The sequence below is a fragment of the Crinia signifera genome, chromosome 2 (assembly GCF_055691185.1).
Source record: "Crinia signifera chromosome 2, ASM5569118v1, whole genome shotgun sequence".
Classification (NCBI taxonomy): Eukaryota; Metazoa; Chordata; class Amphibia; order Anura; family Myobatrachidae; genus Crinia; species Crinia signifera.
This window is the reverse complement of record NC_139218.1, coordinates 124,544,456-124,560,939: the sequence shown is the minus strand read 5'-3', so window position 1 is coordinate 124,560,939 and position 16,484 is coordinate 124,544,456. Positions and strand designations below refer to the sequence as shown.

Genomic DNA, 16,484 nt, shown 5'->3' with positions numbered 1-16,484 from the left:
AGCCCTTTTCGGGAGCGCGCACAAGTGTCCCGACTTCCCAACTGCAGAAGTTGGGAGATATGCATATCTGGAGAGGGTTCCCAAGGAACCCTCCTTAGCAATGGATGTTTCACATTTGTGGTGGCCCCTGGTACTGCACATGCACAGGAGACACACGTCCTGGTCAGGAGGATTGTGGTTATGTAGGGGGGGAATTTAATAGGATGAGAGATTCTGCAGTGTAAATGATTTCCGCTCTAAAAAATTGGAGATTTCTTGTGAAAACTCTCACTTTCTGATTCTCTTAAATTTCACCCATAGTTATCTTTCATATTGTTTCATAGCCAATTATGTCATTGGTCTTTATCACTGGCCAATTAGCTCCTGACTGTCCCTTTTTAAACCCAGCCTGTAACGTAACAGTCAGGAGCTGATTGGCCAGTTATAAAGTACAAGGCACTTTATCACTTCTCCTCAGTGACTTTGTGTGGTACTGTGCTAGCACACCACCTTTGCAGTAAGACGGTTTGTGAAATGTCATCCCTCCTTGGGCATTCCGCGGTTAACTAAGTGATATTATTATAAAGTGGAAGCATTTAGAAAAAACAACTCAGCCATGGAAACCCATTCCAATAAGCTCATTGACTGCTAAGCAGCAGCATACAAACCTCTCGTCACAAAGTTCAATGCCAAGTGTCGTATGCAGTTGTGTAAAGCACACAGACACTGGACTGTGGAGCAGTGGAAATGTGTTTTGTGGAGTGATGAATCCAGCTTCTCTGTTTAAGCAGTCAGATGGACAAATCTAGGTTTGGTGGATGTCGGGAGAATGTTACATGCCTGTCGGGCATTATGCAAACTGAGAAGTTTAGTAGAGGAGGGATAATGTATGAGGCTGTGGTTTTTTTTTCAGGTCTTGGGCTTAGGCCCCTTATCTCCAGTGGAGGGTAATCTTAAGGCGACAGCATACCAAGTCCTTTTGGACATTGCTATGCTTTCGACTTTGTGGCAGTAGTTTGGGGAAAGCCCTTTTCTATTCCAACTTGACTGCACACCAAGCAAGGACTATAGTTTGAGTTTGGTGTGGCAGACCTTCACTGGCCCACACAGAGCCCTGATCTCAGCCCCATGAGCACCTTTGGGATGAACTGAAAAGGCGAATGCAAGCCAGACCTTCTCATCCAACATCAGTGCCTGACAGAAACACTCCAAAATCTTGTGGAAAGTCTTCCTAGATGAGTTGGTTCCCCTTTTTGCAGCTATGTCTTTAATGGTCAGGCATCCATATATAGTGAGTGATTTATATACATAATACATATATTTATTTAAAAAAAATCGGTACTTATGAGTTATCTGGGCGCCCGATTTTTTGATTGTATGCCTTAAGTTAAGGCATACAATCAGATGCGATGCGATATCGCATCGCATCGCATGCGACCATCGGATGCGATGACCCGATTTTTCCATAGGAATCAATGTTAAAATGGACAGAGTCCATTTTAACATGGAATTCAATGGGAAAAAGGGGTCCTCTTCATACCCCTACTATCCAAGTGGGCATGGAGTTGGATATAAACCTGTGGCGAGCGTAGCGAGCCACCGAGCCCGAAGCGTGGCGAGGGGACGGTATTCTATGTCCCCTCGCGGGGCTCGCTACGCTCACCACGCTTCGGGCTCGGTGACTCGCTACGCTCGCCACAGGTTTATATCCAACTCCATGCCCACTTGGATAGTAGGGGTATGAAAAGGACCCCTTTTTCCCATTGAATTCCATGTTAAAATGGACTCTGTCCATTTTAACATTGATTCCTATGGAAAAATCGGGTCATCGCATCGCATCGCATCCGATGGTCGCATGCGATGCGATGCGATGTGCCCGATCCGACCCGATTTAGAAATCGGGCGCCCGGATAACTCATAAGTACCAAAAAATCTATATCTTCTATATTTGTCCAGATCTGTCACTTTGTTACTGTGTGTATAACGCTGGGCATAGTCATAGTGACAGAGCGGGCGAATAGCCTATCAGCACAGCACTTCCCCACAAATGTTGCCTCCCTTGACCCGCCCCTCCCCCAACAACGGAGATACTCACACCCAATGTCTCTGCTGTAGGCAGCCTCCTCCACATCTCTGGCTGCTGCTTGCTTAGCTGACCTCCTCCCCTGCCCAGCCCTGACCTGCCACCGCCAAGATGCCCACCAGGCCTCACACTTTTTTCTTGCACCTGGTAGCCCCACCTCCTGCCATAGGGCAAGCAGCACCGCGTTTGCTGGCAAAAAAGTATCAGCGCACCAAGATGGCAGGGCGGTGGTGAAAGGGGGAGGAGACTCTCACCATCGGGGAAATTGAGTTCTTTGTCACCTGAGGCCGCCACCAGGTACCGTAGCAGCGGCCCCCAGTCTGGCAGAGGACGCCGATGAATAATTATTCATTCGTGTGGGTGTCCAGCACTGCCCGTGTCAAAAACATACAGCAAGCGATAATACACGTCCAATGAATGAAACGGTTTCTTTATTTGCAACGTTTTAATACTTAACGTATTCTCATCAGGCAACAATATTTATTTATGTCATTGTTTGTGGGCATTGGGAATTTTAACAGTAAAAGCAAACCATGTCATAGTCAAATGATAGTAGGCAACTAGGCTGTATTACCTTTAGAATGGGGCTCTGTTCCATGCAATGCTGGTAATCTGAATGCTAGGCTATGGGCTTTTTCTCTATTTATAGGGTGTAGACCAATGACCTCATATCCTCTCTGATCCGATTGATCGTTCTGTTGAAGTGGATAATGTTACGGTTCTAAATATTATACAAGTGCCATTATAGTGTTTAATGTGTAATTATTACCCTTTGTTTTTATGTTTACCTATGCGTAATAGAAATTACCTATATAAATCATTTAAATGCCTTAATTCGGATTTTACCCATATTCCCATGGGGTTACCCATAAAGCGTCCAAATATAGTAAAATACCGTTAGTGGCTATATAAAAGTTACCCTATCCCCTCTGTTGGAGGTAGTGGGAGGCGTTGGGGGATTACCGATCTTTGCCCTTTCCTATAGATTAATTCCTATATTAGTCTGTACTTCCTGTTTGTGTTCCACCGGCCGCCGGAACGTCCACACACCCCATTGAACTGCAATCACTTCCGGCCTGCGTTCCACCGCTAGGCCGGAAGTGCATTCCAAAGGGTCATAGCTCCAATGTAGTATAGGAGGCTGTGCGCAATATACGGTATTTTTACTATTTCCTACTTATAATATAATGTGTTTTAGCTCTAAATATCTACAAGCTGCATTTGCCGTTCACTTTAAATAGCCTCCATTATGAGGCCTTTTAATGTGTGAGAAAAAAGAAGAAATTAGAACAGCGCTGTTATTTTTACACTTTAAAGTGTAAGTATAGGAAAGCACTTTTTACAGTACTTGGTAAACAACTCTAACCCATGTATGTTATTGACCATTTCAACTTTGGTCATACAGGTATTTCCTTGCTTGAAAGACTGATGACGGAGAATTCACTGTATGGAAAATCTAATGGGTGCTATAACCCCAAGTTTGTCACCAAGTTGCTGCAGAATTACAGGTGTGTGCTGTAGTTGCTACACTATTTGTTCATATGTTCGACAGCCGTAGCATCGAGTTCGAAATGGGCGAAAACGGCCTGGAATTCCAACTGTTGGGACGTCCGACAGTCTGAATCCCATATTGAATTCCCCCTTAGATGTAAAAACTTTTTTTACGATCAGGGCAGTTGTCACCTCTTCCACAATGTGTCAGCAGACACCATAAATACATTTAATATAAGATTGGACAAACCTCTATTGGTTAAAAACATCCAGTTTCGGAAAGTGGGCGTATCTATAAAAACAGCAGCAGATTGTTAAGAAACGGCCGTGAATTCAACAATCCGCGGCTGTTTTCGACCAAACAGATCCGACTTGTCAGATTCCACCTTCAATGCTGTCGGAAGGCATATGTTTACTTACCATTAAGAACATGCATGTCTGGGGGACCCTAAGCTGCTTCCATCCAAAAAGGGGCAGACTAGATGGGCCAAGTGGTTCTGAGCTGCTGTCAAATACTATGTTTCTATGTTTTATCCATTTTACCAGCTTTTAACACTGGTGTTTATTGGTAGCCATAGAGAAAATCCTGCATGTGTTCTTCTTCTGTATTGTCACTCAACTCTTTAGCCACTTATGTATATATTTTTTAATTACTTTAAGATTCTGTTATTCTTCTTCCAAATAGGTCCCACCCTGACATCCTGACCACCTCAAATGAACTGTTCTATGATAATGAGCTCCAGTCAAAAGCTGATCACATGGTCAGTCATGCCTACTGCAATTGGGAAAGACTGCCTAAGAAGGTACATATGACACAGCTCAAATAACAACAAAAACCAAACTTTTTACCACTTGTCTTGTAGCAATAGTTTTCACTCTTTTGAGAGGCCCAGCGTTTTGTCTAGAAAATATTTGTAGTGCCTTCATGTTGATATCTTAGCTCTGTTCTGTAGACTTTTTTATTTTATTTTTATTTTACAATCTATATAGTAAGAATGTGAAGTAAACAGCAGGGGCCAAATGTAATAGGGTGAACATCTCAGAAAATGAGAGATTTTGGGAGAGTTTTCCCATTTTTAAATCTGCAATCAATTACATGGCAAAATCAACCTGGTTTTTCAGTGTTCATTAAAAAAAATGGGAAAACTCTCACAAAATCTCTCAATTTCAGAAATGCTCACCCTATTACCTTCTGGCCCCGTGTTAACTGGATCGGTATTGCAACCGTAAATTCACTAGTTAGGCATTAAGTATTTAATCGCAGAAGCCTACATTCTGGGATCAACATAGTCAATTTTGATACTTCCTGCGCTAGATAGATAAAGATAAAATAAGTAAACCCTTTAATTAAAAAAAAACAGTACTTTAAAGTAAGTCCTCATTCTGTTCCGTTCTCCGACATGACGTGATCGCAGTTAACTGCTAATACTGCTCATGCCGTGGGGTGAACCTGCTTGGCAGTCTGTGGGGTGAACCTGCTTGGCAGTCTGTAAGACTATGATTATGGTTATCCTAGGTTGTCTATAGATAGTCTGAGACCTTTTTTTTGGGATGAAAATTGTCACAGCTCATGCTGCCTACTAAGCCAGGTTTTAAAAAAAGTGGGGGAGCGTCTGACCATTAGGTTGTCCCTGTGCACCAAAGGCACTGTCCCATGCACACGCATATGGTCTTACCATAGCCATCTAGGTGTTTCATCTCTTTGATTCCATAGCTACAGTTCATACCCCCTAAAAAAGACCATAAGATTACTTTAATGAAGGCTTTCCAACTTCTACAATATGTAGGCACTCAATTATGATAATTAGTAATTTATCTTAAAATCAAAGCTTAAACTATTAGGGAACAATTAGGAGTACAGCACTAATGAATGAACTTGCCCTTTGGTTATTGGAGAGCACACATGCACAGGCGATACTGAATCTTTTACTCCACCCCAATTTAACTAGAAAGTGTCTACACCATTTATTTTGAGGTTTGGGAATTAAAGCCCTAATACCAATTTACAGCATTTTCTCAAACCCTAAATTTAATAAAGTAGTCCTTTTGTTGGAGGTTGTTCAATAGGGGATTTTGCCATAATTGGCCACCCTGATCCATATCAGTATGATTCAACCATCTGGAGGGTCATTCCTTTATTAAAGTCTATTAGTGATTGGGATCACATTTTGCACATATACGGTTCAGCTACACGATCTGAATAAAGACTGATTATATTTAAAAAATCTTCTAATTAAGGAACTACAGTATACTAACTAAGTACTACAGTATTAATTTACATTTGGAAGATCCAGCGTGAATAAATCATTCAAATTTCCTTACCAATTAAAAACATCTTTTATTGCTTTTATATTTGAAAGAAGTCTTGGTTGATGATAATTCTACATTGAGGGAAAGACCGAATAAATTGTATTGTTGAGTTGTATATGGGCGCTTAATAACACTATTGGGGAGAATATATATATATATAATTAGTGGTGGGGGGCAACGATTAAAATTTTTAATCGCGATTAATCTCATGAAATTTTTGCGATTAACTGCTATTAATCGCGCTGATAGGCACATAAGTGCCGCTTACCTAAAATCTCATTGCCAGGGGTTCCATGCTCGTTGCCAAGGAGGATTGCCACAGTGCCAAATACACATATGCCCCCACAGTGCCAGATATGCCCCCACAGTGCCAGAGACACATATGCCCCCCCACAGTGCCAGAGACACACATGCCCCCACAGTGCCAGATATTCCCCCACAGTGCCAGAGATGCCCCCACAGTGCCAGAGATGCCCCCACAGTGCCAGAGATGCCCCCACAGTGCCAGAGATGCCCCCACAGTGCCAGAGATGCCCCCACAGTGCCAGAGATGCCCCCACAGTGCCAGAGATGCCCCCACAGTGCCAGAGATGCCCCCACAGTGCCAGAGATGCCCCCACAGTGCCAGAGATGCCCCCACAGTGCCAGAGATGCCCCCACAGTGCCAGAGATGCCCCCACAGTGCCAGAGATGCCCCCACAGTGCCAGAGATGCCCCCACAGTGCCAGAGGAGCCCCCACAGTGCCAGAGGAGACACACATGCCCCCACAGTGCCAGAGGAGACACACATGCCCCCACAGTGCCAGAGGAGACACACATGCCCCCACAGTGCCAGAGGAGACACACATGCCCCCACAGTGCCAGAGGAGACACACATGCCCCCACAGTGCCAGAGACACACACACATGCCCCCACAGTGCCAGAGGAGACACACATGCCCCCACAGTGCCAGAGGAGACACACATGCCCCCACAGTGCCAGAGGAGACACACATGTCCCCACAGTGCCAGAGGAGACACACATGCCCCCACCAGCAACTCACCATTGTTGCTGGGCTGGGGGGTCCGGGACAGACAGCCCTCCTGCTCCCGTGGGCCGCTTAGCCAGTCACTGGCTGCTGGCCGCGCTGGATCACCATCCACCTCCTCCAAGCCGCCCTCCTGCGCTGGCCACGGCTTCCAGAGCACGGCCGCGGCTACAGGAAGATGGCCGCTGGCCTCCTGCACTGAGGACATGTCCTCAGTGCAGGGGGCCGGCGGCCATTTTCCTGTAGCCGCGGCCGTGTGCTGGAAGCCGCGGCCAGCGCAGGAGGGCTGCCTGTGCCTGGAGGAGGTGGATGGTGGCCCGCAGCCAGTGACTGGCTAAGCAGCCCGGGGGGGCACATGGCACCCTGCCCCCGCCCCTGCCCGTCCGTTTCCCACTCCCTGCCGCTGCAGTGATTAACCCCCCCCCGCGCGTTAACTGCGTTAATTTTTTTGAATCGCCGTTAATGTGCTGACGCGTTAACGTGCCCAACACTAATATATATATATATATATATATATATGTCCATGCGGCGGCACTCACCCAAAAGAATCAAACACAGGCAGTGTTTCTCAACGTTTCGAACCTTTTAATAACGGTTCTTCATCAGGATGTACAATAAACAGCAGTAATAAAACAGTATTTATACATACCCCCTTGATCTCCACACCAATAACGTCAGACTCGAGTTTGGCACCACTGAACAAATTCCCCGCCTCCGCATGACGTACACAACGTGCGCGTCATCGCGTCAGTACGGGAAACCCGACAGCGCTCCAAACCCTGCCCCTGTTTCCATGGTGATTAACCAAACATCAGCCATCGGCACCTATAACGAGTAAGTCGGGAGACCAATGGCGGTTAGCAGAGTCAGCGTACCACACAACGTCATCACGCCAAGCTATGCTGCCGTCCCTGGTCCATCCCTACCACATCAGGTTACCATAGAGACTGATGTAAACAAAAAGCAGACATCGAAAAAAATGCCAGCACGCAGGCTGACAAAATCAAACAACATGTAACGTAATACAGAACAATCAGTGTCACATACCCCATAACCCAAGAGCAAGTACTATATAAAAAAATAAACCAAAAGAAAAAAAAGTGATATCTTGTCGACATACAAAAAATGTCGACACATACAAAACATATATGAAAAACATGAAAAAATGGCAGCAGAAATCACAATAAAACATACTGTATAAAAATACGTAAAGAGCATGAAAATGCATACATGAACCTTACACATACGGTGTCAGGATGATTTAATATCAGCAATCTCACAATTTAAACAAAAGATGTACCAAGTATACGTGCAAGTTACAAAAAACAGTGCAAGCCTCTGAATTCATTAAGGCCTCTCGGGGCCAATGTACCCAGTCGTTGAATCCATTGGGCTTCACACTGTAATAACTTTAATGATCGATTACCTCTACGAATTGATTCAGGTATATGATCAATGATCATGAATCGCAACATCGGAATAGTGTGGTGCGCCTCAAAGTGGCGCGCCACCGGCTGGTCACTTACACCCTTTTCAAGAGCTGTCTTGATAGAGGCTCTATGTCCAGCCATCCGTTCCCTCAGTGTACGTTCGGTTTTCCCAATGTAACTGAGGGAACAAGGACAGGTGATTATGTACACAATGTACCGGGTAGTACATGTCACTCTGTGCCTGATTCCATACCTCCTGCCACTGGAGGGATGACAAAATGAATCACCAGTTCTAAGCGATCTGCAAGTAATGCAATTTAGGCATTTGAAACAGCCTGGTCTGGCTCTCAAAAAAGATTCACTGCTGCCCTGTTGTAGTTTGCCAATATCAGTTTTAACGACTATGTCCCTCACACTCCTGCCACGAGTGTAGCTGGGCATAATGGTCGTATCAGCTAAATTGAGAGTCTGATCCATTTGGATCAGAGGCCATAACCTCTTAACACATTTTTTAACACAACCACTGTTAGTATTAAAATGGTTGACCCAAGGGAATCGTTTACCATTATCTGTTTTATCTCTGTAAGTCAATAATGATTCCCTGGTCTTGGAGAGGGCCTTGATCTTAGCATCTTGCAATAAAGCATCTTTGTAGCCCCTTTCCTTAAACTTCAAAATCATGCTATCAATTTGTTTCTCAGCTGTAACATCGGTACTGCAAATACGCCTAGCACGTAGAAATTGGGAATAGGGGAGACTGAATTTAGTGGAATTCTGGTGGCATGGAGAAGTGTGTTGCGGTCGGTAGGTTTGGTGAAGAGTGAAGTCTCCACCAAACCACCGATAACAGTCAGGGAAACATCCAAGAAATTAATTTTTTCAGTATCGATGGAGTATGTTAATTTCACAGGACTAGAAGACCCATTGTGACCATCGATAAGACTAACAAAATCCTCCCGTGTCCCTGTCCAAATCATAAACAAATCATCGATGTAACGCGTATAGTAAAAAACATTACGCGATACGTCGAGTGAAGAAAAAAACATGTCCCTTTTAACTACCATCATGAACGCGTTGGCGTACGATGGGGCAAAATTACTCCCCATCGCACAGCCAACACGCTGCAGATAGAAGGTCTTATCGTAGAGGAAATAATTATGGGTGAGCACCATCTCCAATAAAGCAATAACAAAATCAATATCAGGTCCCTGATAATTGACATTGTTGGACAACAACATACAGATGGCGCCGGGCTTGTCTTTGCTGGGGATGGCGGAGGACTCGCCACCCGCCATCCCCCGCCCCGCGCCATCTGTATGTCGGAAGGGGACGCGCGTGCACGCGCGTCCCGTTCCGACGGTGCTTTTCCCCGGGTCCCCGCCGGCTTCCCCGGGTCCCCGCCGGTCCACACCGCCCCCCCGCAGCCCCCCGCAGCCCTGCCCGTCTCCCTGAAGCTGGATACGGGCAGGACTGCGCTGCCTCGCCGCCCGGCTATTGAGACGCTCGTGCGTGGGAAACGCACGAGCGTCTCATTCAGCCAGAGCGCCAGATTGCTGGCGGATCGCCAGGGACACGGTCCTGGCGCTCCGCCAGCAATAATAAGGCCGGCGCCATCTGTACGTACCGCCTCCAAACCAGCTTGGTTAGGAATAATGGTGTATAGACTTGTCACATCGATGCTGCAAAGCAGACTATCGCGTGGAATGGGACCAAGTCTATTAATACCATTAAGAAAGGCAGTAGTATCCAAAAGATGCCCCTCTGATGCCCTGATACAGGGCTGCAGGAGGGCATCGATATAAGTAGAAATGTTCTGAAAGAGTGAACCCCGCGCCGCTATGATAGGCCTGCCAGGGGGGGCCCGAAGGCCCTTATGAATTTTGGGCAGGGTATATAACAGCGGAACCACGGGGTCAACAACTTTCAGTGCAGTAGATAGTTCCATGTAAATGGTGCCTTCTCGCACTGCTGTATCAAGCACACAATTAAGTAGATTGCTGAATTCGATGGTAGGATCTTTCTTTAGTGGCTCATAAACTTTGTCATCCGCCAACTGGCGTGAGATCTCAAGCTTATAGTCCACTAAATCCTGCACCACCGCGGCGCCACCTTTGTCGGCGGGCCGTATAATTACATGAGAATAGGAACCAAGGTCATGCAATGCATCAAACTCCTCCCTCGTGAGATTAGATTTAGAAACATTAAACTTCGATTTAGGCATAATATGATGGGAAACATTATATTCAAGTGCCTGCATAAATGATTTAATATTCACATTCATAGAAAGGGGTTCAAACACAAAGCGTGGTTGCAATTTGGCAAGTTGTTTAGGAATATCGACATAAGACGTGTCAACAGTATGACTAATATCACGAATATCTTTTTTACTAAAATGTTCTTTCAGTTTCAAGGATCTGTTCAACTTGTACTTTTCAATCTCCCATTGCATCGTATCAAAATGAGCAGTGGGGACGAAAGACAGACCCTTACTTAACACACTGTGTTCTGCGTCAGTCAATATATGGGAGGAGAGGTTAAACACTAAGCTCTCAGAGGCGGTCTGCCCCGTCTTCCTCGTCCTTTTGTGTTGACCACCTCTCCTCGTCCTGTACCGCCTGCGTGCTGTGTTAGCTGGCGGGTGCGTACCCCTAAAGGGGGAATTGGCTGTTTGCCCCTTCGGCGCGGCTTGGGTGCCCCATCAGAGTCACTGGTAGTCTGTACCTCATAGGATGACTCAGAGGTTTCATTGTTAGGGTGGCCCTGCTTATTGTGAAAACGGCCACGGTAGCGGGACCCTGCTTGGTTACCTCCGCCCTGTATCCAGGCGTAGACTCGGTTCTGCTCGTAATCAGCATTCACTTTATCGAGCTTATGCTTTTTGAATTGCACCAAGTCCCGTTTGTAACCAGCAACCTGTTTGCCAAGTTTATCAAGCCAATCAACGGATGTGTCAGTAATAAAGTCAGCCTTATGAGTATCCTCAAACTTTTTGATACGTTCTTTAACAAGATCCAACTCTCGCCCAGACTCTTCAATCACGAGCAAGATAAGATCGAGGCTACACTTGTTTAATACTGCAATCCATCTCTTGCAAAATGCCACGTTGAACCTCCCAATAGTGGGGGCATTCCGAACCCGGAATCCCCTGGGTATGCGTTTATTCTTAAAATAGTCACTGAGAGTGAGTCCATGATGCAAATAGTCAATCTCTTTTTGTTTCATTTTGAGCCAATCTTTATATAAGGCATCAAGGGGTTTACTCACATCAGTATCCTCATCCTGTGCTTGTCTGGAGAGGATCCCCTCGGCCTCAGACTCCGAGAATGACAAGATGTTCCCTTGCGTCAGCAAGGCCAGATTAATGCTGTCCACATTTTCAATGTTCATATCACCGCCCTCAGCCATAGTGAACAAAACACAGACAGTGACACAGATATGGAAATCCTGTGATAGATAAATACTTCAAGTATCCGGGGTGCTATCGCTCCTAACCCAGTCCAGCCTGCTTACTGTATAGGGTATAACATAGTCCAGAATGGAGCAGCACTTCCTCGACGGTAAATAATCAGTGGGGTGCCATCCAAAACCCAGCAGGGTTAATGTAGACGTCCATGCGGCGGCACTCACCCAAAAGAATCAAACACAGGCAGTGTTTCTCAACGTTTCGAACCTTTTAATAACGGTTCTTCATCAGGATGTACAATAAACAGCCGTAATAAAACAGTATTTATACATACCCCCTTGATCTCCACACCAATAACGTCAGACTCGAGTTTGGCGCCACTGAACAAATTCCCCGCCTCCGCATGACGTACACAACGTGCGCGTCATCGCGTCAGTACGGGAAACCCGACAGAGCTCCAAACCCTGCCCCTGTTTCCATGGTGATCAACCAAACATCAGCCATCGGCACCTATAACGAGTAAGTCGGGAGACCAATGGCGGTTAGCAGAGTCAGCGTACCACACAACGTCATCACGCCAAGCTATGCTGCCGTCCCTGGTCCATCCCTACCACATCAGGTTACCATAGAGACTGATGTAAACAAATAGCAGACATCGAAAAAAATGCCAGCACGCAGGCTGACAAAATCAAACAACATGTAACGTAATACAGAACAATCAGTGTCACATACCCCATAACCCAAGAGCAAGTACTATATAAAAAAATAAACCAAAAGAAAAAGTGATATCTTGTCGACATACAAAAAATGTCGACACATACAAAACATATATGAAAAACATGAAAAAATGGCAGCAGAAATCACAATAAAACATGTATACCGTATAAAAATACGTAAAGAGCATGAAAATGCATACATGAACCTTACACATACGGTGTCAGGATGATTTAATATCAGCAATCTCACAATTTAAACAAAAGATGTACCAAGTATACGTGCAAGTTACAAAAAACAGTGCAAGCCTCTGAATTCATTAAGGCCTCTCGAGCCCAATGTACCCAGTCGTTGAATCCATTGGGCTTCACACTGTAATAACTTTAATGATCGATTACCTCTACGAATTGATTCAGGGATATGATCAATGATCATGAATCGCAACATCGGAATAGTGTGGTGCGCCTCAAGAAAGTGGCGCGCCACCGGCTGGTCACTTACACCCTTTTCAAGAGCTGTCTTGATAGAGTGTCTATGTCCAGCCATCCGTTCCCTCAGTGTACGTTCGGTTTTCCCAATGTAACTGAGGGAACAAGGACAGGTGATCATGTACACAATGTACCGGGTAGTACATGTCACTCTGTGCCTGATTCCATACCTCCTGCCACTGGAGGGATGATTTCTGCTGCCATTTTTTCATGTTTTTCATATATGTTTTGTATGTGTCGACAAGATATCACTTTTTTTTTTCTTTTGGTTTATTTTTTTATATAGTACTTGCTCTTGGGTTATGGGGTATGTGACACTGATTGTTCTGTATTACGTTACATGTTGTTTGATTTTGTCAGGCTGCGTGCTGGCATTTTTTTTCGATGTCTGCTATTTGTTTACAGCAGTCTCTATGGTAACCTGATGTGGTAGGGATGGACCAGGGACGGCAGCATAGCTTGGCGTGATGACGTTGTGTGGTACGCTGACTCTGCTAACCGCCATTGGTCTCCCGACTTACTCGTTATAGGTGCCGATGGCTGATGTTTGGTTGATCACCATGGAAACAGGGGCAGGGTTTGGAGCGCTGTCGGGTTTCCCGTACTGACGCGATGACGCGCACGTTGTGTACGTCATGCGGAGGCGGGGAATTTGTTCAGTGGCGCCAAACTCGAGTCTGACGTTATTGGTGTGGAGATCAAGGGGGTATGTATAAATACTGTTTTATTACTGCTGTTTATTGTACATCCTGATGAAGAACCGTTATTAAAAGGTTCGAAACGTTGAGAAACACTGCCTGTGTTTGATTCTTTTGGGTGAGTGCCGCCGCATGGACGTCTACATTAACCCTGCTGGGTTTTGGATGGCACCCCACTGATTATTTACCGTCGAGGAAGTGCTGCTCCATTCTGGAATATATATATATATATATATATATCTATATCTCTATATCTATATCTATATCTATATCTCTCTATATCTATATCTCTCTATATCTATATCTCTCTATATCTATATCTCTCTATATCTATATCTCTCTATCTATATATATATATATATATATATATATATATATATATATGTGTCTAAAATAGAAAAAAGAAGCGCTCCATAGTGCAGATTATCCTGATAAGAAGTTTTATTCTTTAAAAAAGTTCCCAAGGTTCAGACAACAAGGGTCACGTACCACAATAGGCGGTATCAGTACCGCACATTAAAAGCATAAATCACAGTGTCTCACTGTTAGTTGGAGCGGTTACACTCTCCTCTCCGTCTCCGTCTCACTCGTTTGAATGACGCCAGGCCACGCCCCTACGCGTTTCGTCACTTCGGACTTCGTCAGAGGGCTCTATATATATCTCTATCATCGGCACTCACCTTTCCTAGTTTTGGGGTGCCCTATGGCTTGTGACCACATTGTTTAAACAGACATTGTAGGGGCTCTGCACACACTAAATTCACTGATAATAATTAGTGGAGATTTGGTTCATGAATTGATCAATGCATTTAAGCCTGCAGCCCCCTTCAAGGGACCCCACCTTTCTGCAGGTCCTAACACTATCGCTGAAAATGGCTACAATACACATAGCTATCACATAAATGTTTGATTCCAGGCATGTTAACTGGTCTGAAGCTCACAGCACACTTTGCTTTTATAGGTGAGCAGCTACCAACACACCTGCCACTAATCATCTAGGGAAATGGTTAGCTGCTCACCTATAAATATACAGATGGAGCCTGCCAGCCCCCGGAAAGGGACGTGTGTGAGAAGATCGTGCGTCCCCTTCCAAGGGAGCTCTCCGCATCCCCCTAACTCCCTGAAGCAGAGAGACGGGCAGGGTTCGAGTGCCCCACTGCCTGGAAACTGGGACGTGCCTGCGTGAGAGATGCTCGTGCGTCTCAGTCACATGAAGAGCTGACTCGCCAGCAGTGGCATTCTGTTGAGCCCCGACACTGGCTGAGAGGCGTTCCATCTGTATGTGTCCAGTCCAGCACTCTTGGTAGCATTTAAACTTTACCTGCCCGGGTGCTCGCTCCAGATGGGGCTACCACCTCTATTAAATAAAGCTTCACAAGTCATAGTCACTCCGGGACACCATAAACTTTTTTTCAATAAAATGAATTTATTGTGTCTACGCCGTTTCAAGCCTTTAAACTCGTCTTCAGGACATAGAAGTGTGTAATATAATATGTTTCAATGTATTGTGGTAGCCCCACGCAACTGATCTTCCGGTTTTATTTATTTTCTAATATTCATGTGTTTTCTCTACAGGGCTTCCCAATCATCTTTCATGGTGTGCTAGGGAAGGATGAACGAGAAGGGAACAGCCCATCCTTTTTCAATAGGACAGAGATAGAGGTGCTCATGTCTTACCTTGAGGCCCTGCTACAGACACAAGGGAAGAAAGGGATAGCCAAGATCTCAGCCAAAGAAATTGGCATCATTTCTCCCTACAGGAAACAGGTACGATAAAGTGTCGGTTGTAGTTTTGCTAGATAAGCAGTATGTTTTCATTATTTAGAATGTCAGATAGTAGTGGTCTCTACTTCTGGACTGAAAGCTGGAAGTGCTCCTTGGCAGCAAAAGCAAAGGACTTAGGGGTTTATTTACTAAGATGGGAGTTCTAGTAAAGATGGGATGCCCATAGCAACCATTTTAGATTATACTGAAGCTATTCTCTTCTAGAAGGTGCTAAATAAATAATATAATCTGATCTATTGAAGCTGGGATGTTGCCCATAGCAACATGACTCCCATCTTATTAAATTAACTACCCCTGTACATTTTACACCTTTAAAATATAAAGTCTGTCCTAAAACAGAACATACCTAGATCATTAACACTGTTAAATTAGTTTTGGGTGGCGTTTACTGGTTTAACCTGGCAGGCCTTTTAATCCCAACTCTTTACACGCTCCTCCATGATTGGTCTGTTTCAATCATGTAAAAATTAAAGTTCTCAAATATGTTAGTGGAGCTGAACTTAATAACTCTCCACTTTAACAGACCATGGGGACACATTTGCTAAGCCATGAAAAGTGATAAAGTACCAGCCAATCGGCTTCTGCAATGTGACCAGCTGTGTTTGAAAAATGTCATCAATTTTTAAGGCTTAATACATGTGGCCCCCATACTGAATATTTTCAAAGCCTTTTGCTTATCCTTCTTGTTTGAATATTGAACATACAGTACACTTTTGAGATTTTAGAACAAAAACCATCACCAGCAGTCAGTTGGGGTAACAGGTAGTTCTGCTACTCAATGTTTCCATATCTCCCAACTTTTGTTGGCCATAGATTGGCACGGCCTTGTGACATGGATCTAATTTTGTCATTTTGGAGGCTTGCTTAGTGTTCTCCGAGAACATCTTCACTGATAAGAGGCTTCATTTATTCAGGGATCACTTGCTGTTTTGCTGTTCTGCTGAGAAGAGCAGTGGGTGATCAAAAGCTCCCTCAACTACCCTTCTGCCCACAGAACAGTGTCTGAATAGCGGGACTGTCCCGCTGGATTCGGTATAGTTGCGAGTGTGTCCTCCTAGCGTCTATGCGTCTTTTAA

General features: G+C 44.9%; 1 protein-coding gene across 2 annotated transcripts in view; it reads left to right on the top strand.

Annotated features, from left to right (window-relative positions):
* MOV10 (Mov10 RNA helicase) overlaps positions 1-16,484 on the top strand; it is a 119,431-nt gene that overhangs the window by 85,291 nt on the left and 17,656 nt on the right. For both annotated transcript variants that reach the window (XM_083172784.1, XM_083172785.1), the window contains exons 15-17: positions 3,468-3,570; positions 4,239-4,356; positions 15,199-15,390. In XM_083172784.1, coding sequence (XP_083028910.1) covers positions 3,468-3,570; positions 4,239-4,356; positions 15,199-15,390 — 413 coding nt within the window. The remainder of the gene's footprint in view (positions 1-3,467; positions 3,571-4,238; positions 4,357-15,198; positions 15,391-16,484) is intronic.